General features: G+C 55.9%; 2 protein-coding genes across 7 annotated transcripts; both read right to left on the bottom strand.

The window, feature by feature from the left end:
• Window positions 1-617: 617 nt before the first annotated feature.
• KHK (ketohexokinase) lies at window positions 618-13,803 on the bottom strand. 5 transcript variants are annotated; one of them, XM_070798974.1, is made up of 9 exons: window positions 13,176-13,803; window positions 9,710-9,826; window positions 5,656-5,790; window positions 5,320-5,454; window positions 3,410-3,482; window positions 2,426-2,572; window positions 1,293-1,381; window positions 992-1,149; window positions 618-905 (listed from the first exon to the last, which is right to left on the bottom strand). In XM_070798974.1, exons 1-9 carry the CDS (start codon window positions 13,265-13,267, stop codon window positions 820-822), a joined length of 1,032 nt encoding a protein of 343 aa, XP_070655075.1. In that variant the 5' UTR covers window positions 13,268-13,803; the 3' UTR covers window positions 618-819. The 5 variants fall into 5 exon arrangements, with proteins under 5 accessions (XP_070655075.1, XP_070655076.1, XP_019826117.2 ...); XM_070798975.1 differs by lacking the exon at window positions 13,176-13,803 and adding an exon at window positions 12,126-13,147; XM_019970558.2 differs by lacking the exon at window positions 5,320-5,454 and having other exon boundaries at window positions 13,176-13,802.
• Window positions 13,804-14,285: 482 nt separating this feature from the next.
• On the bottom strand, window positions 14,286-22,136 carry EMILIN1 (elastin microfibril interfacer 1). Of its 2 annotated transcripts, XM_019970561.2 has the most exons (9): window positions 21,953-22,136; window positions 21,491-21,722; window positions 20,427-20,552; window positions 19,769-19,989; window positions 16,514-18,433; window positions 16,020-16,136; window positions 15,625-15,642; window positions 15,337-15,474; window positions 14,286-14,910 (listed from the first exon to the last, which is right to left on the bottom strand). In XM_019970561.2, exons 2-9 carry the CDS (start codon window positions 21,658-21,660, stop codon window positions 14,573-14,575), a joined length of 3,048 nt encoding a protein of 1,015 aa, XP_019826120.2. In that variant the 5' UTR covers window positions 21,661-21,722; window positions 21,953-22,136; the 3' UTR covers window positions 14,286-14,572. The 2 variants fall into 2 exon arrangements, with proteins under 2 accessions (XP_019826120.2, XP_019826119.2); XM_019970560.2 differs by having other exon boundaries at window positions 21,491-22,136.
• Between the last annotated feature and the right edge of the window lie 2,837 nt (window positions 22,137-24,973).

Here is a 24,973-nt window from a genome sequence, read left to right on the forward strand (position 1 = left end):
TCCCACATGCCTTCAGTCTGGGTCTCTCCCAGGGAAGGCACCACTGTATCCTGGGTCACATTTGTGGCCGAGGCACCTTCTTGACTCCAAGGCAACTTCCAGGGTGGGGCTTGGGGGAAGTTACTGGGGAGATATTTTTGGATTGCAGAGGCTCCACCAGACCACAGAGTAGGCTCCCTGCCTGCTGGCCTGTCAGGTTGCCTCAGCCACGTGGACATGCTTGTGGCCACTGGAGTCTTGTGACAGCACCAGCACCCAGAGGAGCTTGTCTCATAGCTTGTGGTTATTGGGAAGGCTCCCTGGAGTGGAAGGGGTTAAGTCTCCCCTCCCACTAGGAAGGCTCCAAGTCAGGCCCTCTATCCCTGCCTCCTGGGCACTGACACCCACACTGGTGGCTGCTCTGCACCAGGAAGACCTGGGCCTCCAGCAAGGGCACAGCTCATGGCAAGCCTGGGTCGCTTCCTGCTGCTCTGGTCTCCGCAGGCCCTCCTCTGGGCTTGGACAAGAGGTGAATTTGGGGAAATAGAGAAAAAGAGGGCAAAGGATTGTTGGATCAAAACCTCTGGAATCCCCAGCCAGAGCAGCTCAGTCATTGAAAACCCACAGACTGCCAGGAAGAAGCTGGCTCTGGGAAGATTTATTTGCTCTGCGACTCTGCCAAGTGAGATGCCAGGTCACAGGTGGAGCCCTCCCGCAACCCGGATCAGCCCAGGGAGAAGGGTAGCCGGATGCCAGGCTGGCCGCAGAGGAGAAGGCAACAGGAGCCAGTGATGCCAGCCTGGGGCGGGGTGTGAGCTGGTGCCCGCTGCCACAGGGCACTCATACAATGCCATCAAAACCCTGCAGACCGCACTTCTTGCCGGCCACCTGGCAGCCGAACCTCAGTGCCTCCTGCATGCTCTTCCCTGGAGAGAGGGACAAGTGGCCAGGTCAGCCGGGTCTTCGGGGCAGAGGCAGGCCCCAGCCCTGTGCCTCCTGCTGGGGTACTCACCCTGGGACAGGCTGAAGATGACCGCCGCGTTGAAGGTGTCTCCGGCCCCCAGAGTGTCCACCACGCGGGGCGGTGGGAAAGCATCGGAGTGGAGCAGCCGTCCATCAGGCCCCAGCGCGTCGGCGCCCTCCTCCGCCCAGGCACAGACCAGCGTGGCCCTGCGACACCCTCCTCTCAGCGAGCTGTTAGCCCAGCCCTGGCCCCAGCCTTGTCCCCCTCCCAGGGCAGACCCTGGATGCCAGGCTCCCTCACTGCTCACACCCGCACCGGGGCACAGCCTGGCTTCTGCGAGCTCGCTCACCCCTTCCTCACGCGGCTATACAGGCCCCTCAGGGCCTCCTTTGCTGACCGGAACCCGAAGTGCTTGGCCACATCTTTGCTGACAAACACCTGTGGGCAGTGGAAGAGAGGCTGATGGTTATCTGAGCTCTAGCCCCAGCTGTCCCATACCACCAGCCGCCTGGCATTGATATTATAACGCTGTTCCTCCAACATGGCCGCCTAAGCCCTCAGGTAGTACCCCGCCGTACCTCACGAAAGGTTTTCTCACTCGCTCAAGACATGCTGGAAAGCAGCCATGTAAGCTGTGACACAAAAGTCCCAGCCTATTTGTTCTAAGATCAACGAATCTCCTCACAATTGAAAACCCAGGGTGGGTCTTGAGCGCCATCTTGGGGTGCAGTCTACCATAAGCGGGTTAAATCACGGCTCTCAGGAAGGTTTTGGTTTTGTTTGGCTTTCCTCATACAACTATGCCCTCTAAGTCTGATTTCTTCATCTTTAAAACAAAGGGCTGGGGGGTTCTAGAGCTTTCTTAACACCAGCTACGCATTAGAATCACCAAGGAGTTTTATTAAAAAATACTTCAGGCTCCACCTCTATCAACCAAATTGAAAAAAAAAAAATGAAGGTGGGGTTCAGGCATCCACATTTTTTTAATGTGCAGCCAAGAGCCCAACCTGCTTCACAATGGTGCTAGGATTATCACCCAGATTCCATTTATGTCCCAAGCTTATATGGGCAAGTCCCCTTCCCACCCTCCCTCACCCCCTAGTGGCTCCCACCCCATAGTTGGAGGGCACCTTGGAGAATGGTGCCATCCTGTCATTTGACAAGAGGAAACGACAGGAGGCCCATTGAGGAGAGGCTGGCCCTGTGGCTGGCTGTCCTGGCCTTGTCCAATCCCTCTGGACATACCCATGAGCCCCCTGGGGTGGAGAAATTCTACTTCTTGGCTACTCTGGAGGTCTGTGCAAGAGCCCAAAGCACAGACCTCTGTCTCTTTGCTTTGCCCCCACCTGCCAACATCACCATGTGTGAAAGGCAGGACAAGGGAATACTCAGACTCCATTTAAGAACCAAATTAAGCTGGATGTGGCTGGGAGCTGGGGGGAGTGTGTGGGGTGGGGGGTGGGTGCTGCAGGGGACACTTACCACATCTCCATAACCAAACAGCTGGTACAGCTCCTCACGTGGCTTCTCCACCTCCACAGACACCTGGATCTTGCTTTCTGGAGGCTGCCTGGCATTGTGCTGTTCTATCCGCTGTAGCATCTTCACCTGCTCTGATGCGTTCCGGCCCTGGAGCAGAGCAGGGCAGGGCAGGAAGCTCAGGACCAGCCGGGCTCATTCGTCCCTTCCCGCTGGAACTATGGGTGGTGGGGGGAGAGGAGCCAGGGCTGCTGAGCGGGAACTCATCCTAAGTCTCAGAATTCCAATGCTGTTATGGACCTTGGAGACCTTATCAACCAGCCCTCCCATTTCACAGATGAGAAGACTAAAGAATAAAAGAGACTTTCCTGGGACTTCCCTGGCAGTCTAGTGGTTAAGACTTAGCACCCCCAATGCAAGGGGCATGGGTTCAATCCCTAGTCAGGGAACTAAGGTCCCATATGCTACACAGTGTGACCAAAAAAAGAGAGAGACTTTCCTAAGGACTACAATAAATTAAATGACAAAGCTAGGACTAGAACTCAGGACTTCTCAAGATCTCCTTCCATCTAGATTCTAAAAGTTCTCTTGGAATGAAGACTCTAGTTTCCTTTATTTGGGAGCTGGGTTGGGGCCTCTCATTCCTGCCTTCCCCAGAGTTAACAGATCAGGTCTCCCACAGCCTGGCTCCTGCTGTGGGAGAGGAGGTGGGGCAGCCTGTAACACAGAAAGCACCGGACTTTGCCTAGAGCCAGCCTCCTGCTTCTGGTGCCTATATCCTGCTGTGTGATCTTGAGTACATCACTGAATCTTTCTGGGCCTCAGTTGCCCACCTGAAAACATAAATGAGGACAGAGAGGGGATGGGTTGGGCGGTGCTGGGCTCATTTATCTCTAAGGAACTCCATGGTTCGAAAACTAAGGAGGCAGAACATGCGGAGGGGCTGGAAGGTCGAGGCCCTCAAAACCCAGGTAGGGCAGGGCTTGCCTCAATGTGGATCCACTTGAACCGGGTCAGCTCAACCTTCTCAAAGTCTTTAGCGGACACATCTGGCAGGTTCCTGAGTCACAGAACAGAGAAGGCACAAGGTGAAGTCAGCCAGAGCCAGGATCTCTAACTTGTTGCTAGGGCCCCTATGCCTGGCACTGCCTGCAGCATGGCAGGAAGCTGGATCTACAGCACATGCTTCCGAGGCTCAGCCCTACCCTGTTCCAGGCTAAACTTGAGACCACTCCTTACTCCACTGAGCTCCATCCAGACAGGGAATTGGAGGCAGTTTCCTAGGGTGCCCCTTCCTGTGTTTGAGGCTGTGATATTATCTAAAGGCAAATTCATCCACTGCATGTGTTAAGTAAGCGGCCAATCCCACATGGTTTGGAGACCACATCTCCCAAAATGCTCTAAGAGCACCAGGGACTACAATTCCCAGAATTCCTCTTGCCAGCAGCCCACACAGCTCCCAGCATGCAGTGTCCCGGGAAACTACAAAGGGCACCGCCATTCTTCCCAGAGCTCGGGTCTGGTTCTACTCACTTCTGGCTGCCCCAGCAGTGTCAGCACTACTGTCCTGAGTTTGGCAGCTCCATGTTATGATCCTGAGATCAAGGTTGGTGATTGAGGATAAATTGATTTTTGGCTGACTTAGGTGTGGAAACCTGGGAAGGGTCTGCCTTGATCTTCCTTAGCCAGAGACCTACACACAGCCAGTGGCCTCCCCTCCCTGTTCTGCACTGAATCCTCCCTGATTTAACTAGCTGCCTAACTGTGTCCCTTCTGAGGTGCTTCCCCATTGGTAAACGGGGCTGACCCCTAGCCTAACAGGCCTGCTGCAGCTAGAGATAACGTGTGTGGTTATGCCTGGACCGAGGCCAGTAGGCAATAGACAGTTCTCCTTGGAGCTTCTCTCCATCCCTTCCTGTGAACAGCCATATTGTGTCCCTGATCAAAGTTGCTACAGAGTGTTGCTCAATGGGCAGATGACTAAGCATTGCCCAATATGAAGATTGCCTCTAGGATGTATGCCTACCCACTCATTCGTTGGGACACAAAGAGCCCAGGGCCACTGGTTACAAATCTTGTCCTAGAATGACTGCCCCTCCCCCAGGCCCAGTGGTTATGCTGGGCAATAGGGTCAGCCGGAACCCCAGGGCAGTTGGGCTTGGGCCATCTCAGCCCTAACAGAGTACCTGGCACACACACACACTAGGTTCTCAGGAAACTAAACCTCTGAGATTCTTCAGGAGGGAATCTGGGAGAGATAAGTCTCTCCCTGGCAGCCTGTGACCCTAAAATGACCTCCCCCCACCCCCGCCCCGCGCCACCAGGTAAGCAAATCATCAGATGGCCCTTATCTGCTGACCCAATGTCCCTCTTCCCTCTTTCAGCAATGGCTGTGGATGGTATGTGGCATTTGGTCTAGCCTTATTATGCTGGACCCTTGGGAGTGGCTCATCTTTTTTGAATACCCAAACCCCAGCTCCTGGTGCCATGCTGCAGGCTGGCAACCCTGGAAACTCCAGTGTGCCCCCTTCAGGGATCAAGATGGTTTGAATCACATCTCCCATCCCCCTGCCCTCAGAACGACTTACCCACCCCCACACCCAGGCTTCTGATTGGCTAATTATGGAGGAATCACATCATAAATTACGTTTTGTATAGGTCTGCCTGCCTCTCCTTGGTGTTGACCAAAGCTAAGTCACCAGGCAGAGCAAAGCTCACCCCTTCCCACCTCACTTGTCCCCTAATTGAAAACAATTCAAAAATCACTGAACAGTATGGCATAGGGACAATTTTTGGTACAAAGAGGGAGGCCACGAAGGGCAGGCAACTGGGATGCCTGCGTGGCAGGTGAGGAGGCTGATTGGTGGGCTATGGCGGGCCAGGCCAGGGGGCCTTACGTGTCGTAGAGTACAATGGTACGGGAGCCATTGGAGTTGTTGATGATGCAACAAGAGCACGGGGTCTCCCCTCTGCTCTGCCAGGCCACCTGAGACACGTCCACGCCCCGCTGCCTGAAGTCAGCCACCAGGAAGCTTGGTGGGGGGAAGCCCGAGCCAAGGGAAGGGCAAGGAGACACAGATTAGAGACTCCAAGTGGCCCGGGCCTTCCAGACCTTCCAGTGGGGAGCGGCGCTTCCACTAGGGAGCACACAGGCCTTGGAGAGGAGGGTCCTGCTCTGGGGGCTGAGTGATGGTGGCGGCAGCAGCTGGCAGGGTGCAGACAGGTGTACAAACCTGTAGGCATGTAGGATGGTGCGGCTACCGCTGGCCTCGCTGATGATGACTGTGGAGATGGGGACGGAGCCCGTGGTCTGAAAGACCATGTAGCGGAGGTCCACAGAATAGCGGCGAAGGTCGTCCAGGACAAAACTGCCAGGGCGGAGTAACCCGGGGAGGCGCAGTTCGGCGGGGGGTTGGGGATTAGAGGGTAGGTGGTGGGGCCACCAGGGGCCCTGGGGTGCAAGTGGAGAGGCTAGGAAGGGACTGGGGTTCGTCACAGGCTTAGGGGGGTAGGAGAGGTGGGAGAGCATGGCCAGAGCTCAGGGAGGAAAACCCTCACGGACATTCTTTTAGATCCTGACTGACCCTGGCCTTCAGTCTGATTCAAGCAGGAAAGATTTCGCTAGATGGGGTGGATTTTGGGACTGAGGATATGTACCCTGTTTGAACCAAGCAGGTGAGGGCACTGTGGTCTGCACCGTGCAAGACAAGGCAGTATTAATAATTACAAGGTGATACTTTGTCCCCCAGAATTCCAATTAAGCTATTTCAAATCCTAAAAGATGATGCTGTGAAAGTGCTGCACTCAATATGCCAGGAAATCTGGAAAACTCAGCAGTGGCCACAGGACTGGAAAAGGTCAGTTTTCATTCCAATCCCAAAGAAAGGCAATGCCAAAGAATGCTCAAACTACCACACAATTGCACTCATCTCACACGGTAGCAAAGTAATGCTCAAAATTCTCCAAGCCAGGCTTCAACAGTATGTGAACCGTGAAATTCCAGATGTTTAAGCTGAATTTAGAAAAGGCAGAGGAACCAGAGGTCAAATTGCCAACATCCGCTGGATCATGGAAAAAGCAAGAGAGTTCCAGAAAAACATCTATTTCTGCTTTATTGACTATGCCAAAGCCTTTGACTGTGTGGATCAAAATAAACTGTGGAAAATTCTGAAAGAGATGGGAATACCAGACCACCTGACCTGCCTCTTGAGAAATCTGTATGCAGGTCAGGAAGCAACAGTTAGAACTGGACATGGAACAACAGACTGGTTCCAAACAAGAAAAGGAGTATGTCAAGGCTGTATATTGTCACCCTGCTTATTTAACTTCTATGCAGAGTACATCATGAGAAACGCTGGACTAGAAGAAACACAAGCTGGAATCAAGATTGCCAGAAGGAATATCAGTAACCTCAGATACACAGATGACACCACACTTACGGCAGAAAGTGAAGAACTCTTGATGAAAGTGAAAGAGGAGGAGAGTGAAAAAGTTGGCTTAAAACTCAACATTCAGAAAACAAAGATCACAGCGTCCAGTCCCATCACTTTATGGCAAATAGACAAGAAACAATGGAAACAGTGAGAGACTTTATTTTGGGGGGCACCAAAATCACTGCAGATGGTGACTGCAGCCATGAAATGAAGAGACACTTGCTCCTTGGAAGAAAAACTATGACCAACCTGCTGCTGCTACTGCTGCTAAGTCGCTTCAGTTGTGTCCAACTCTGTGCGACTCCATAGACGGCAGCCCACCAGGCTCCCCCATCCCTGGGATTCTCCAGGCAAGAACACTGGAGTGGGTTGCCATTTCCTTCTCCAATGCATGAAAGTGAAAAGTGAAAGTGAAGTCGCTCAGCCGTGTCCGACTCTTAGCGACCCCATGGACTGTAGCCCACCAGGCTCCTCCATCCATGGGATTTTCCAGGCAAGAGTACTGGAGTGGGGTGCCATTGCCTTCTCCTATGACCAACCTAGACAGCATATTAAAAAGCAGAGACATTACTTTATCAACAAAGGACTGTCTAGTCAAAGCTATGATTTTTCCAGTAGTCACGTATGGATGTGAGAGTTGGACTATAAAGAAAGCTGAGTGCCAAAGAATGGATGCTTCTGAACTGTGGTGTGGGAGAAGACTCTTTCGAGTCCCTTGGACTTCAAGGAGATCCAACCAGTCCATCCTAAAGGAAATCAGTCATGAATATTCACTGGAAGGACTGATGCTGAAGCTAAAACTCCAATACTTTGGCCACATAATGTGAAGAACCAACTCATTTGAAAAGACCCTGATGCTGGGAAAGATTGAAGGTGGGAGGAGAAGGGGACGACAGAGGATGAGATGGTTGGATGGCATCACCAACACAATGGACATGAGCTTGAGTAGGCTCCGGGGGTTGGTGATGGAGAGGGAGGCCTGGCATGCTTCAGTCCGTGGGTCACAAAGAGTCAGACACAACTGAGCAACTGAACTGAACTTTGTCCCCCGGTTCCCTCTGCCTGCCCATCCCCCGGTACTCCTCTCTTGGAAGTCCTTCCTGTCCTCATGTGATTCCTCTCATTCCACACCTGCCTTCATGATGCCCAGCCAGGAGGTGGTGCTGCCTTGGTGGGGGCCGGGGGGCCCACTCACTGCCCTCACCTTCCACGATGGTGAGCCCACCCAGTGCCTGAGGTCCCTCAGTATGGGTCCAGAACTCCTGCTCAGAATCCCCTCTGATCAGAACGAGGTGTGGGGGCAGTCCCTCAGGAAGACTGCACCAGCAAAACAAGGAGACCACCCCGCCCCTCCCAGCTCTTTGGAAATGCAGAGTCCTGTCACCAGGAGCTGGCAACTACACCCAGTGGTGCAGCCACCATCCTGGCCTTTCTCACTATGACTGGACCCCACTTTCAGCAACACCCAAGCTGGAAAATACAGATTGGTATAAAGGTACCACATCAGGGCATCATTCTTTGTCTTACACCTTAAGGATCCTTTAAACAGTAGCTTTCCCAGGTGGCTTAGATGGTAAAGAATCTGCCTGCCATGCAGGAGACCCAGGTTTGATCCCTGGGTGGGGAAGATCCCCTGGAGAAGGGCATGGCAACTCACTCCAGTATTCTTGCCTGGAGAATCCCATGGACAGAGGAGCCTGGGGGACTACCATCTGTGGGATTGCAGAATTGAACGTGACTGAGTGACTGACACTTTTCTACTGCATGGATGGAATATAGGATTTGGTTTGCCACATACCTTTTAGTCCCCACAGTGCCAGGGACACGGGAGGTGCTCACACAGTGTTTGCTGAGCATGTGGGGAGAATTTGGAATGGCACACTTATCAGCATGACTGCTACTCAAAGTAGGGCTGGTCTCGCTCTAGCTGGGAGGAAAGGCAGCTGCTGAAGAGGGTTGGCAAGTGAGCAGCTGTTGGCTCTGGGTCCCTCTGTCCCACCCCAGAGGGCAGGCTCTAGCCCCATTATTTGCTCCATGCCGGTTCCTAGGGAAGGGAACCTGGCTGCAACTTGGGGCTGGGCTCTAACAGCGTTCAAAGGGCTGTGCTTTCCAGGCCAACAACCTGGCAGCCTGCCCCTGTGCCCACAGTGGGCAAAGTGTGGGCCTCACCTCCTGATAAGCGCTTGCTGAGTTGGCAGTGCCAGGGGTCAAAGAGCTCTTGGGTCCCTGCAGCAGCCAACACAGAGCAAGTGCATGGGCCACTATGGGTGGCAGCCTTCTGGCCAATGGAAGCATGGGTCTGGGCCCATTTTTAGCACGTGGCATCAGGGTGTCCTTGGGCAGGGAGCTCTCGCTGCTTCAGTGAACATCAGGGACACAAACACTGGCCCTGCCCCCTCAGTTAAGAAAGAAACCGTGGGCCTGGACCCTGGGACCACGGATGCAGGACATCCTGGAGGGAGGGTGGGTACAGCACATCCCTAACCGCCTTCTGCCACAAGCACAGGCAGGACAAGGGACGTGAGAAGGGCAAAGTCACATCCACCGCAGAGAGTCTGTTGGAAGCAAGGAAGGAGAAGGTGGGAAGCTGAAGCAGGCTCCAGGGAGTGGCCAAGGAAACAGGCTGTGAAAATGAAACCTTGACAAGAGCAACATTAATGACTGAGCAGCAGATAAGCCACACCAGGGAAAGTCTGGGATGCTGGTCCTCCACTCCCCACCGCCCCCCGCACCACCACCCATTTCTGGAGGTCACAAACCATTTCTCAGAGACTGTCCAAGGCTGTCCAAAACTAGCCAAGGCTTCCTTCTGCCCCCACCCTGAGGGCCGCCCTTCCCTGCTCCCACCACTCACTCAGCAACGTGGCCCCGGGCCAGCGAGCCCATGAAGGCGCAGGGGGCTCCAAGCAGGGAGAGGACAGTGCAGGAGTTGGATGCATTGCCTCCGCGTTGCCATCTCTGGGACAAGCACCTGCAAAACACAAGGAGGGTCCCTGCAGCTCCAGCAGACTGAGCCCTGGGTAGGGCCCCCAGAATGAAAAAGCCAGGAGGTCCCCCTCAGAAAGCATCCGGGCCAGCCTTAGGCTCAGCGAAGGGAAGAGGCTCAGGTGAGGACGAGATCTGTTCCCCAGCCCAGGCTAAATTCAAGCTCACAGTGATTAATATCTGTCTCCCAATATTCTTATGACATCAGGAAAGCACTCCCTCGGTGTCACCACAGTTTGAGGGTTCCACTGACTCTAGGTTACCTCCTCCTCTGTAACAGTGACCCAGTTCCCCACCTTCCCCCTCCTCCCATCAAGCCTCCTCCTTGAGAGCTGCCTCTTCCCAAAGGTGGCAAATCTACTGCTGCTCCTATCTTAGGAGAGGCCATTTCAGTAACAATTTAGACTAAAATGATTAAGACAAGAAGCAAACCTGGACACTGTGATCATTTAAGAAGGTGGGGTGGGGGCGTTGCATGGTAACTTTTACTTGTCAAAAGTTAAACAGACTGTTGAGTGAAGACAAGTGTTTCTCCATCTTTGTTTTTCTTTTTTTCAGCTTTATTGTGATGTTATTAATATATAACATTCTGTACGTTTAAGGTGAAGAGAGGGATGATTTGATGTATGTATATACTGTGAAATGATTACTACAATAAGGTTAGTTAACACATCCATGCCAGCACATAGTTGCCTTTTATTTTCCTTTGTTTTTCTCCATCTTTACTGAAAATCTAGCAAAAGGAAACGAAGTCAGGATACACCTGATGGGCTGTCATCATCAACAAAAATGATAACACACATATACAGTCAAATCACTGGAACAGTTTTTCATTTGTGTTCCAATAATACTGTGAGGTAAACAGTGCAGGCTGTTGTTTCTATTCTTCCAGTTTCAAAAAGGATAACAATAATAACTCGGTAGCTTACCATAAGGGGGACAAGCACCAAAGAACCACTGATTAAGAGAAATAAATGAAGGAGAATTTTTAGACTAAGGTATATTTGTACACAAAACTTAACACTGAAGTTCCCTTTAGCTTTTGGAAAAGGGGGCCATGATCCCATGAGAAAAGGATACTAATCTGTAAAGGATCCAACATTTCTCAAGCTATGAGCTTTAGAGAAATTTTCATGCTGCGAAGAGAGGAGAAGCCTGGAGGGACTGAACTTGCTCAGAATCACACCAACAGTTAAGGACAATGCTGATACCAGAATGCAGGTCTCCTGATCCCAAACCACTCCAAATGCTTTGTATTTTTGACTGGGTCCCAGCCTGAGGAGGTTTCAGAGAAAGGGGCTATAGCTTTACTCTGTGGAAACCCTTCAAAGTCACACGGACGCCCAACTTTCTGTGCAGAAACGCTCTGCTGAGCGTGAAGATGCTTTCTGGAAGGGCCTTTATGCTTGGACTCTGAGAGGCCAGGCCATTCCTCAGGGCCCTGGCCGAGTTCCAGGTAGCACCTCCTGAGAGTTCTCCACTGCCCAGGGAGAGAGCCTGGGACAGGAGGGGCTGAGACGCTAGGAAGGCCTGGGTTCCCACTCAGGTCTGCCCATCTGGGAGGCACAACAGAGTCCAGGAGCTGGGCTGGGTGGGATGGGCGCATGGGAGAGAGGCCCTGAAGACAAGCAGACTGCTCCACAAAGGAGCAGAACCATGGGTCTGGGGGATGGGGAGGCACCCCCTGAAGGGCAGGGGGCGTGGAGGACATGGGAAGGGTCTCTTCAGAGAGGCACCTTGCTTAGTGCCCATCTTCGGAACCGGCCCCCATCAGGGGGACTAGTAGGTTCTGGTCCCAGCCTCCTGACAAGCAAGCTCGAAGGGACTGGGACTCAGCTCTAGTGAAGCAGGCACTCTAGGTTCCCCTGAGGTCCCCCACAGTTCATGGAGAACCTGTAGCCCTAGAATTCACTGTTCTCCTGAGAGTAAGCCTATCCCTCACTGTGAACCAAGTCCTGGGGCCGACTTGACCTTGGCAGGTGGGTGAGGTACATATAGCAGCACACCCTTGTGCCCAGCCCCCACTGTGCCTTCACCCTTTGCTGGAGGCTCTAACGTCTGGCAAACAAACAGCCCAAAGCAAAGGGTCACCTCCATGAGATGGGCAGCAACAAAGGAACAGGGAGCACCTGAGAGGGTAGAGGGCTGGAGACCTAGAATTAGGACACGTGGGTTTTACTACTGTCCTGCCACTCATTAGCTATGTGGCCCCTTACAAAAACTGTCTCATTTCTCCAAATCCTTAGCTTCCTCATCTATAAAGACAGAACAGGACTGATCCTTACATGTTTCCCATGGGCTGCTGTGAGGAAAGCATGTAATAATGCCTGTGATAGTGCTGTATGGATCCAAGGCCTGAAGAACTCCCGGCGCTCTCCCTCAGTGAGCCTCATGGTTACTGGCACTGCAGCATCTTCCCAAGCTCAGTCTTGAACTCGCCTTTTATCCAGTTCTTGGCTCTGACAACTGAGAGCCAAGAAGCAATTCTTCTCTGTATTCTAAGCACTAGACTACCCCAAGAGAAAGTCACAGATTCCACTGCACTGGAGTGTCTTGGGATGACGTGTAATGGTGCAGTTCTTATCAAGAGTAAATACAGGAACCAAAAAATGACTCTTCAACTTCCACCAGACAACCATGAAGGATGTTTTCCATTATGTTGTTCACTGAGTACTGTAAAAAGGACTTCTGGTAAGCTCCTTTTGGAATTCAGCACAAGGAAAAAGTCTGTATGGCTTATGAACCAGCTGGACCATAACTCATAGCATCTCCAAATTTGCCTGCAGCGCCAGCAAGCCCTGAGATACGATGAAGCTCAAAGACCATGGTTTTCAATGTTTTTGAACAGTCTAACTGCACGTACTTCTTATTGTAAGCTACCTCAAAAACACTTTAAAAGAAACAGATGAGATCTATAAGTGGTAAATAAATTAGAAGTAAATGCTGGTGATAGGCACGTGCACAGGTCTTGTTAAAAAGGAAGGCACTGCTTTTGCACCTTCCTAGCTGTGTGCCCTTCAGTTAAGTCACTGTGTCTCTCAGGGTCTCTACTTGCTTAGTCTACTTGGTAAAATGGGGATAATGATGTCTGACAGGTCCCAGGGTTGGAAATGGGAAGTGGAAAACACAATGCTATCCAAAGCATGGAACTTAATACTAAAGGCCTCAATTCTTTCCCCAGGTCCCGGGCAGAGGGCATGAGACACGGGCTCCCAAGGCGACTTTCACAACCTCGCTGCGGGGCCCCGGCTTTGCATCCCTGCAGTCTTGGCCGCATGGCACAACGCGGGGCTGCAGCGGCCCCTGGGGTCACCAAGGGGCCCGGGCGCCCCTACCTGCTGTCCGTGTCCTCCTCTGGGTATGTGTCCATCACATTGATGATGTCCAGCACCACTAGCCCCACGCACAGAATCTGTTTCTCTTCCATGAAGCTGCTCCCGGAGCTTTCTGCCTGGCTGACGGGGTTCCTCCCTGGTTCTGCCTCCTATCCGGGTGAATGGTGTCCCGGCTCCCAGAGTCTGGCTCCTCCTCCGCGTTCGGAACTCCTCCTCCAGGGAGCCTCCGGCGGCGGCGAGGGGTGCCGTGGGGTGCAGGGGACGGAGCCGGGCCCTTGCTCCCCACGACCACCCACTCCAGAGGACCTGGGAGCGCAGACCCCAAGGTCTCGGTACCCGGCCTCTCCTTGGCAGTCTGCGTGGCCCAGGAGATGGCTACGTCTTCCACTTCTTGCCCTCAGTTTCCTCACTTGTCAGATGGACTCGGAGCTGATGCAAAGCTCTCTAAAGCGTAGCTAGGCAACCTCCTGAACGCCAAGAGAAAGTACAGCAGAAAAGCATCCCGTGAGCCGCCCGCTCCCGCACCAGCCAATCTCTCTCCGGACTCCAAGCCCGCGGGGTTGAGTCGGGCCTCGCAGCTGCGGCCTGACCCGCAAGCATCCCCAGCCGCGGCTCGCGCTGTCCCGGCTGCCCCGCCCCGCCCCCGAGGTCGGGCCAATCCCAGGCCGAGGCCTCGCCTCTGCCGCGGAGCAGCCGGGGCACGCAAGGTGGGCCGCGGCGGTCACGTGACGGGAGACCCCGCCCAGCGGCGCCGAGGTCGCGGGTCCCGGCGCCCTCTGGCGGACTCGGGTGGAAAGGGCGTGAGCAGGCGGAGGGCCTGGCTGGGGCTCTAAGCGGAGGAGTTGCTTCGCGCTCGCGCGTCTAGAGCAGGTGCGGGCAGAGCTACTCCGGCCTGAGCTGAGGGCGCGAATCTGGTCGGGGGCTCCCTCACTCCGTCCCCTGTGTACTCCTGTCGACCCATGAACACATAGTAGAGCAGACGGCTTGTTTAGTTTTTTTTTTTTTTTAGAAAAACCAAGTGTCTTTATTCCTGAATAGTTTAGTATGGCGGTGGGGGCCGGATCCCCCTCGACAGAGCCCTGGAGCCGAGGGACTCGGCCTGGAGGCCAGTTGGGGGAGCAGAGGGTGCCAGGATGGGCCCCTCCGCAGTCTGGGTCCTGCAGGGACGGCGATCAGGCCAACGGTCTGGACGAGGGGACCCCAGAGTCCCCGACCCGGTGCACTCCAACCATGGGGAGGACGCCGCTCGGCTCGGGGCGCCTCTGCTGCGGCTCCCCGGGGGTCGGCACCGCGTCCCAGGCGCGACCCCGGGGAGCCCGCCCCCTGGCTGGCTGTTTGGTCGCGTAGACACTTCGAGCGGGTGGGACCCGATCCCCCCAGCTTCCCCACCCCGCCGTCTACGCCTGTTCGAGCTCCAGGTCTCCGTAGAGCAGGGCTCCGCTGAAAATGGTGAGCGGTTCCTCCGAGTGCGCCAGCTGCCCCATGACCAGGTCGATGCAGACCGTGTCCCCGACCTGCAGCGGCAGGATGAGGCTGAACACACCTAGGGCGCCTGGGCTGGGCTGGCTCTCGGCCACCGGCTTATTCTCCAGGCCCTCCGGCTCGTAGCCACCGGAGTCTATGCGAGCCACGCCCAGGTTGGAGCGGGACAGCACGGCCTCCACCTTCTCGTGCCGGTGCCCCGTGAGCACCGCGCTCAGCAAGTAGCGCCCGGCCAGTGGCGCCGTGAACACGCCTGGGGACAAGAGTGACAGTGAGGAGGGGGACAGGTGGCAGGGGCTGGGAAGGCGTCCGGGAGCCCTTCCAGAACTGTACTACGGAGGGACCCTCTGGGTCTTTTCTGCCTCTCTTCTACCAGGACCTGAGCTCCACAGACGGCAGGGAAGTCGGTGTTTTTGTTCATTTCCGCATCCCCAGCACTTGAGGAGTGCCTGGGCAATAGCAGGTCCCCAGAAAGAGCTGTGGAAGGATAGGCTCTTCCCCTCCCCACCCACCCCTCAATCCAAGTTATGGTGTGAAGGGATAAATGAAGGAGAGAACAGGGTCTCCCCAAACCAGAGAATGAAAGAATCCAGCTTGTCTGAAAGGGCAAGAATGTGGACATGTCACCACACAGCCTCCCCGATCCCCCCAGTGCCCAGCTCCCCGCTTCTAGGCTCACCAGTCTCTGGATCATAGTAGCCCCCATCGTTGAGCAGGACTCTGTCAAAGGGCACCGTGCCTGGTTCAGACCGTGGCAAGCTCAGGGCAGCTGAAAAGGCTACCCGGGGCACAGAGGCTGCTGGTGCCCCCTCGGGTCCTGGGGTGGGGGGAAGGTGTCAGAGTGGATGCTCAGTGCAGCCCCCTTCTACTCCTCGGTCTCCACCCCACCCAGGGCTGCCTGAGGCCCTCCATCCTCCAAATCCTGGTTCGGGTCCCCTCCCTCCAGCGCTGAATGAGGGGAACTTACCCTGTTCACCTTGGGGACCTGTGGGGAGAGAAAAGGGAGCAGTGAGAACTGGGGCAGCTCTTGCTGAGTCACTCAGCAAACACCTGCTTTCCCACTGTGCCAGGTGCTATGCAGTCCCCCAAAGCAGAAATGGGGAGACAGATGGGATCTATTCTCTTCAACCTTGTAGGCTCAGCCACAGCCTTCAACACAGCAGGGAGGCCACCCACAGTCAACTGGCCAGCACGCTGACTATCCTATCTCCTAGTTACTTTCCTAGTTAATGTGAGCCACGTAGGAGCCCCAGTTCCTCACCCTTTTCCCTCTTCTCTGTCAAGTTCAGAGTAGAATGTCAAGCCCAGGGCTGCCAAGGGGGGTGGCAGCCCTGGCTGCACCAAGGATCTCAGCCCGCTCACCTGGTGGCCCCATGGGCCCCTTTTGTCCATCCTTGCCTGGAGGTCCTGGAGGCCCAGCAGGGCCAGGGGGTCCCTGCATCCCAGGAGGCCCTGGTGGCCCAGCTTCACCTGCAGGCCCTACAGTGACAAAACTGGGTTGAAGGGGAGCCATAAAAACGAGTTTCCAAAAGACAAGGAAGGTGGTGGATCCAGGGACAGGGTGATGGGCCCCCTTGCTGCCCACACTGGGTACGTAGGCGGCAGAGCAGCACCCCACCTCCACCCACAGGCCTGTCTGAGCCATCAAGGAGGGTGGGGAGCTGGGACCTTGGGTCATCTCTTGTGGACAAGCCTAGCCCTGGGACAGCGGTGGGTATGCAATTCATGCAGAGCAGGGCAAAGAGCAAGTAAACGAGGTTAAGGCTAGGCTGTTGTTAGGGTCAGGGGAGGAGAAAGAGAAGACTTGAAAAAGGTCCTCCCCCCGCTCCCCTCAGTGCCTCCTCTTGCCCACTCACCGGTGAGGTCCTTCAGGCTGAACTGGTGAAGCTGGTCCTCCAGCAGCAGCAGGGAGCTATTAAGGGCACCCAGCCGCTTGCCCAAGCCGGCCTGCCCCTCCAGCAGCTTCTCCAGCAAGGCTGCCTGTGTCTGGCTGGTGCTGTTGGTTTCCCGTAGTCCAGCCCAGAGCCCAGCCACATGTCTGGAAAGGCCTTCACGCAGGCCCTGCAGTCCCCCGGCCACCGTGTCCAGCCGCTCACAGACTCCCTCCAGGCGGCCCAATCGGCCCTCTAGGCTGGGGCACTGGCCGGCCTGTGCCTGTCCCTCCTCCAGGCCTCGGAAGCGCTCCTCACTTTCTGTGGCGTGCTCTGTGGCCTCCTGTTGCAGTCTATTGATCTCAGAGATGATGCGGTCCTTGGTGGCTCCCAGGTCAGCCAGATCAGCACCCTGGCCCTCCACGGTGGTCTGCAGCTCATGCAGCGAGTCATTGAGGGAGCTGAAGGTGAGAATGACCTCAGAGAGCTCTCCTTGCAGGGCTTGGAGGGCTGAGCCTGAGCTGCCCCCGAACACACTGAAGCCATCCAGCGGCCCACGGCTCGGTCCCCCAACCCCAGGGCCGGCCCCAGGGCCCCGGGGGGGTAACAGCGGGCAGGAGCAGCGCTCCACACCATCCCGCAGGCGGCCGAGTTCCTCTTGTACACCTCCGCAGGCACCGCAACCCTCCTCCCCACGGGCCTGCAGCAGCCCCTCCAGTTGGCCCAGCCGTGCAGCTGTGAGATTCAGCTGCAGTGCGAACTCTGCAGCTGTTTCGCCCAATGCATCGACGCGACCATGGAGCAGGCCCACCGCCCCTTGCAGTTGCTCCAGCGCGGCCTGCTGGGCCTCCCCAGCTGCTCCCAGCTTGTGCAGGTCTGAACCCACCAGCCTCAGCTGCCCCTCACTGTCCAGCACCCTGCGCTCCAAGGCACTGAGGATCTCCCTGACCTGGGAGTCCTGCTCCCCAGGGGCCCCAGAGCAGAGCTGCCCACATGCCTGCACTGCCCCTGCCACCTGCTCTTCCAGCTGATTCAGCCGCCCCCCTAGCTCCCCGCTCACATTGGTCAGCCGCCCCTCCAGCTTCTCTAGTTTTCCTCGGGCAGCAGGCAGCCAGTGGCCCAGCCCCCCAGGACGCCCCGGCCAGCCCTCCTCCTGTTCCTCCGAGGGGCCCAAGGTAGAGTTGAATCGGTCCTCCAGGCGGGACAGGCGGGATGCTAAGCTGGTGTAGCCTGGTGGGTGGCCACCCTGCCCAGATGCTCCTCCCAGGTGGGTGCCTCGCCGCCCACTCAGCACTGTCACCGAGCCAGCCACAACATCCAGCCTCCGCTCCAGCTCGGCCAGTCGCCGGCCCAGCTCTGGAGGGCAGCATTCCTGAGGGGCCCAGCGGCCCAGGGCTTGCCCCGTGAGGTGACGCTGCCGCTCCTCCACAGAGGCCAGCAGCTTCTCCAGCGCTCGCAGCCGCTCCCTGTCTTGCTGCTGCTGTCGTCGAAAGCCATCCAGCCCCGCCAGGCACACGGAGCACGACTCCTGCAGCCGCTGCTCCAGCTCCCGCAGCAGCTCCTCACTGCGGCCAGGAGGGGCCGGGGTGGGATCCGGAGCCCTGCTGCTGCCGCCACCGCTGTGATGGTTGTTCAGATGGCCCAGCTCCTGGTCATGGGTGGAGACACGGTTGTCCAGGAGTTGCAGCTGCTGCTGGATCTCATTGAGGGTTTCATGCACACCCGGGCGGGCCGCTGCATCTGCCGGCTGTTGCCTCCCGTTAAAGGCCGTCTCCACAGCCCTCTGGACGTCTTCGGTCAGGCGCCCGCTCAGTCCCTGCAGGACACCCCGAAGGCCCTGAAGCTCCTTTGTCAGGCTCTGCACCTGCTCTTCCAGCTGCTGGACTTTCTCGGACTCCCCAGGACCTGGCAGAGAAGGGGAGGGATAAGGCTGAGGGGCTGGACCACAGAGTTCAGTGCCTACCTCCTAGGGACCTTCTCTCCCCAGCTCCAGCGAAAGAGCAGAGTCCCAGCTGATTTGGCCATTCCTTAGCTGGGTGACCTGGGCAAGAAAAGATGGAAGGAAAGAGAAAGCAAAACAAAACCCCAAAAAAGAAAAGATGCAAAGAAACTCCATTCACTGAATGCCTCTAAGTCAAATATTCACCATGGCTCCTTCCCCTTTACAACAACTGCATTGCACAAATACGACTGTGTGTTTTAGTCGCTCAGTCATGTCTAACTCTTTGTGACCCCATGGACTGTAGCTCGCCAGGCTACTCTGTGCATGGGATTCTCCAGGCAAGAATACTGGAGTGGGTTGCCATTTCCTCCTCCTCATTCCTTCCTTCCCAAACCAGGAATCAAACCCAGGTCTCCCTTGTTGCAGGCAGATTCTTTACCATCTGAGCCACCAGGGAAACCCATTAGCTCTTCCCTTTTGGTAGACTGGGAGATAGAGGACCAGAGAGGTTAATTAACTGGGCCATGGATTACAAATTTAATATGGTTCTATCATCCGGAATGCCTTCTAACTTTATGTAAACTGTTTCTGCAGCTGAAAAAAAGGAACTGACAATGCATCACTTCAGCAGGGTGAGTGAAATGTGAATGTGGGAGGCCCCTCTTCACACCACCACAGGGACAAACACAACTCTGAAGCAAGCTGCAGGGGATCTGGCTGGGTGTTGGAAGAGTCAGCCAGCAGTTCCTGTTTCCATAATTACAGCACAGCTATCTCCCTGGCAGGCAACACAACACATCTGCAGTGCTGGGCAACGGGGACTGCTGCATTCTGGGACCTACAGTCTCTAGAGGCCATTGGGGCGCCTGGGACCTGTAGTCAGCTGCAGTGCATGCTAGGACTTGTAGTCCCAAGTGTCTATCCCCTTGGACCAAGCTTGTCCGAGGAATTCCCCCTTCCTCCCGCAGCTGTTCCCAACTAGGAAGTATCTTGGCCACACGTGGGCGTGTGCGAGCACATTCTCTTTCTCTGCCTTCCTTTTCTCTGGGTCTCACTCAATCTCTCTTTCTCACACACACACACATACACACAACCCACACACAGACATTCTCTCTGTCTCTTGCTCTCAAGTATGGAAAGGAACCTCAGGGATTTCATTAACTATATTCTGTTCTGCGCACTCCTCCACCCCCAGCCCCCAGCCCTAACCTGGAGCAGGGGTCTCCCTGTAGCAGCCTGGCCCCGTGCTTTTCCCCAGCATTGTCCCCATTCTTCTCCCCAGCGACTCCCATACTCACCTTCCCCTCCCAGCCCACTCAGGTGGCTGCCTGCACTGGAGCCGGAGAGGTTGGGGCGGGCGGGCTGGGGCCGGGGCCGCGGGGTGGTGGGTGCAGGGCCCAGCGCCGGGGCAGGGCCCTCTGCACAGTCATCGCCCCCGTACCCCTGGCAGCACCTCCATTCCATATCTGTCACCGTTTTGTAGGCCACGCGGTAGCGAGGGCGGAGGAAGCTGCGGTACCTGGGAGAGGCAGAGGGAGGCCCCTTACTCCTCCTGCAGTCAGTGATGCTGGCCCCTGTCCTCAGAGATGGGCCGCTGTTCGTGGGCTAGGTCTGTCCCTCAGGCTAGGTCCCCCTTACTGGCCAGCATGTGGCCTTGCTCAGTTGACAGTTGTCAGCCGGTTGGCCAAAGGCCAAATCCCTATTCTTCCTCCCCTTGTCCTGTGCTGGAGCTTTGAACTCCTCTCCTTGAATGTGGCCAGGCCCAGAAGATGCATTCCCAAGGCTGGCAGGGTGGTCCAAATGAGTTTGCCCTCAGTATCCCACCAGCCAAAGAGTTGCCTCAGCATCTCAAATGGCTCTCAGCGGAGCCCCTGGTCCTGCCCCTGGCTACCTGCTTTGTACAAATCCCCCAGGTTGGTGGCCCTAGCCCAGGCCCCACCAAGGACCCATCCTCACATGATGCTGCGGGAACACTGGGGCTGGCCCCAGCCACAGGGCTGGTAGTCAGGCTTGATGAAGGTCTCCACTCCATCCTCAAGGACACAGCTCACTGTCCGGGTCACCACATAGGCACACCAGTTCCTGCAGGGACAACCCCACCTGGGTCTCAGAGCCAGAGACACACATTCCGTGGGGAGGTCTAGGGGCTACCAGAGGGGCTGAGGGAGGGTCACAAGATGAAAGGCCTCTGGGGACCAGGGGGAGCTAGGGCTTTGGCAGGGACAGCTCCTCACCCCACCCCACCCCCCACGCCTTCCCGTGTAGTAGGAGGCAATAAAGACTTTTCAAGATGGGAACAGGAGGCCCAGAAGTCAAAACCACAACTACGGGGATGTTGATCTTCATGGCTGGGGCGCCTGGGGAGCGTCTGAATTCACGCATTCATTCATGTCCCTTTCTGTCTCAACCCCCAGCTTGGCGTGGCCTGCGTGAGCTCGCTGGCCAGGTTCCCTGGTGATCCCCTGGCTTCTCCTCACCCCTCAGGGGAGTGGTCAGAGCAGGCAGGGGTCCAGCTCAGGGTTAAGGAGAGAATAAGCCATTGATGAGCCCTGCCCACCCTGGGGCTTTCAGTTCTACACTCTTGGCCCCCCTCCTCCCCCCACCAGCCTCCAGTCCATGTCCGCTGGAGAAAGGAAAGGAGCAGAGAAGTGGTGTGGGAAGCGTGGGTTACTGCATGGGGCTGAGGGGGCCCTAGCGTGGGATGAGAGGTCTGCCGAGACTCCCAGGCTGGTGTGGGCTGGCAGTGACAGGAAGGCCTAGCCCGTGGCTCTCAGGATAGTTTCCCTGGGCACCTAACGTGGAAGTGATTCCCCCTGAGGTTAGATGGGGTGGGGGGGTACCTGGGCTCCACGGGGCCCTGAAGGAAGGCGGGCATTCGAAGAGCCACCTGGTGGCTTGGTTTCCTCTTCCCCCTTCCTTTGCCTTAGTGTGGACAGTCCAGAAGAATGTACCCAGGGCAGGGGCCAGGACACCCACCCTCCCACCTACCTCCAGCCTTGGGCTGAGACCCAGACTCCTACCTGTGGCGGCTGGCAGGTCGGGGGGCACTCTGGGCCTGGGTGCCCCCAGAGCTGAGGGCCCCGCCACTCCCAGTGTAGAGGCTGTAGCCGCGAGGAGGGTAGCTTGCTGCCCCCACGGCGGTGGCTAGCAGGCAGCAGAGGTAGCAGCTCCAGAGGGTTCCGGGGGCCATGGTGGGGGCGCTCCGCGGCGGCCCTCAGAGGCACATCCTGGCCTGACCACTGGCGCCTCTGCCTGGAGCGAGGGGTGGGGGGGATGCCGCTGCTCTGAGGGACAGCAGGTCCTGTCCCCAGCTTCCTGCCGGCAGCCCCCAGCCACACGCCTCCTCCTTGGCTGCCTGGCCTGACCCCTCTCCCCCTCCTCTTTCCTCCTCAGGCTCCTGTCTGTCCCTCCTTCGATTCCTTCCGCTCTCCTCTTCTCCACTTCTGAGGGGAGTTTGTTCTCTGTGCCCCCCCTACACACACCCTGGCCTCCTGCGCCTGGTCCCTGGCTCTCTCAGATGCTGCCTCCTGGGCCTCCACCCCCTCGCTCCATCTGGCCCTCCTCTGGTCTCTGCTGTCGGTTTTCCCCAGTGACCAGATCCTGGGGGTGACAGGGCTTTGCCCCTGTGGCTGCTCAGAGGCGCAAGAGTGGCTGTGGGGCGGGCCCTGGCCTCCTGCCTCTCTCTCCCTCACTCCCCTCCCTTCCCCCCCTGTCTGGCTGGCGGTCCAGCCTCCCTCTTCCTCCCCCCACCTCTCCAACCATCGTGCGCCACATCTGCTTCTTGTTAACTCCGGGAAAGAGAGAGAAAAAAAAAAAGGAAAAACAGAGAAATGTGGAGTTGCCGCCGGGCTTGGGGCCAGCCTCTCAGACAGGCCACATGGAGCAGAGCCGGGGCCAGAGCTGGGGAGGAGGCCCAGGGCTGGTCGCTTAGACAGGGAACGGGAGCTGGAACCACAGCTCTCCTGGGGCCAGGGCAGGGCCCCCCCTAGGAGAGGAGCCCTAGGAGAGGTGGAGAGGAGAGCCGTAAAAGGGAGCATGAACTTGCAGGGGCTCAGCAGAACCGCCACTCTCCATCTAGTACAGCTGCCTCCTTTTATAGATGTGACAATTGAGGCCCAGAGTGGGAAAGTAACTTGTCCAAGGTAACACCGCAAATCAAGAGCATGGCTCAGATTAGAATCTAAATAGTACCCAGGCTTGGGAGGAAAGAGGAGGAGAGAAGCAAAAGCTACTGGACCAGGGAGCAAAAGGAGAAGGACTCCACTGAGGCCGGCAGGAAATTCAGAGAAGCCAGAGGAAGAAAGGAGTCCGGCAATGGAGAGCAGCTTCTGTCAAACATGGAGAGGACATGGGCAAGAGGAGAAAGACTTCATTCTCCAAAGGCCAAGAGATCATGGGTGTCAGGCTTGTCCTGGTGAAAGCCATGAGTGGGGGAGGGGAGGCAGGGAGATGAGTTGGGCCCTATCTGTTTAGCCTAAAGGAAGTCACTCCCTACTCTGGAGCCAAGTCTGATAGCCTCTGAGGCAGGCAAGGAAGTTGACTCAACCACCAGCCTGTGCGGTAGGCTCCTTGTGAGATGTCCGAATCTGTCAGCTGGCCCCCCTCACCATCTGGCCCTCTGCACTGTGTTCTGTCCAGGTCTCCCTGCACGGTGGGCCACTTGGGAGACAGAGGCAGAAGTACTAAACTGAAATCAGGAGAGTGCGGGGTGTGGGCGCTGACGAGGTGCCCAGGGAGCAAAGGCCCACGAAGGACTCAGTAAGGAGCTGGTCCTGTTGGTGGACAGGACACAAGAGAGAATGAACACAGGCTGGACGGACAGAAGGCCAGGGGGCCAGACAGATGGGTACTGCGCTCCGGTTAAGAGGAGGAGAAAGACAGCTGACTGCTTCGGGGAGTCAGAGAAGAGCTGTTTGAAGAAAGAGAACCTGATCCATGTTGGAGGGAAAAGTGAACCACAGAGAAAAGGGGAGGGGAGAGATTTCAGGTTGGCAAAAGCGGTCTGTCTCAGTTTCCTCATCTGTAACATGGGAATAATAGTACTCTCCTCCTTCCTAGTTTTGTGAGGATTCAGTTAATCCATGTAAAGCATTTGGAATAGTGCCTGACACGTGGTAAATGCTACATAAGTGTTAGCTCTTCTCTGTGTCAGAAAGTCAATTGTGAAAAAAATCAGAGAGAGCCTCAGAAGACTGGTTAAGAGCTTGGGTTACAAGTTTTTAGTATGGGGGTGAACACACACACAGAAGATATTCTCGGCAAGAGCAATGGACTGAGTGTTAGAGCACAAGAATGCTGGTTCCGGCTTCTCCTCCAAATAGTGTTATCACTTTGAACAAATCCCCTGACTCCACTGTGGGTCTGCTATCCGTCTGTCATCTCAGGTCCCTTCCAAATTCTATATTGCAAAGTGATGCCAACCTGGGAGAGCAGGTTGTGGCTGCTTGGTGAGTGCCTGGGGAATGAGGGACCAGATGAAGGAAGAAGATTCCAGGGTTTGAGCCAGGATGGGAAAGTTGAGAAGAGGAGCTGGTTTGAAGGGAAGAAAGATGATCTTAGTTTGGGCATTCCAAGTTTAAGAGGAGAGTGACCAGGCTGTGATCTTCCCAGTGGTCACGTATGGTTGTGAGAGCTGGACTGTAATGAAGGCAGAACACCAAAGAACTGATGCCTTTGAACTGTGGTGCTGGCACCCCACTCCAGTACTGTTGCCTGGAAAATCCATGGACAGAGGAGCCTGGTAGGCTGAGGTCCATGGGGACACTGAGTGACTTCACTTTCACTTTTCACTTTCATGCGCTGGAGAAGGAAATGGCAACCCACTCCATTGTTCTTGCCTGGAGAATCCCAGGTACGGGGGAGCCTGGTGGGTTGACGTCTATGGGGTCGCACAGAGTTGGACACAACTGAAGTGACTTAGCAGCAGCAGCAACTGTGGTGCTGAAGACTCCTGAAAGTATCTTGGAGAGCAAGGAGATCAAACCAGTCGACCTTAAGGGAGATCAACCCTGAATAGTCAATGGAAGGACTGATGCTGAAGCTGAAGCTCCAGTATTTTGGTCATCTGATGTGAACAGACAACCCATTGGAAAAGTCCCTGATGCTGGGAAAGATCGAGGGCAGGAGGACAAGAAGGCTTCAGAGGATGAGATGGCTGGACAGCATCACCAATGCAATGAACATGAACTTGAGCAAACTCTGGGGGTGAGGGACAGGGAGGCCTGGCATGCTGCAGTCCATGGGGTCGCAAAGAGTTGGACATGACTGGGCAACTGAACAACAACAACACATCTTGATGGAAATAAACATCCAAAGGAGATGGTTAGCAAAGTGGGTCTTCATTCTGAGAATCATTTGTAGGGCAATAGTTGGAAACTATGAGGATGGGTAGGGCTTCCCAGGTGGTGCTGGTGGTAGAGAACCTATCTGCCAATGCAAGAGACATGAGACATGGTTCAATCCCTGGGTGGGGAAGATCCCCTAGAGGAGGGCATGGCAACCCT

Source organism: Bos indicus, chromosome 11 (genome assembly GCF_029378745.1).
Source record: "Bos indicus isolate NIAB-ARS_2022 breed Sahiwal x Tharparkar chromosome 11, NIAB-ARS_B.indTharparkar_mat_pri_1.0, whole genome shotgun sequence".
Lineage (NCBI taxonomy): Eukaryota > Metazoa > Chordata > Mammalia > Artiodactyla > Bovidae > Bos > Bos indicus.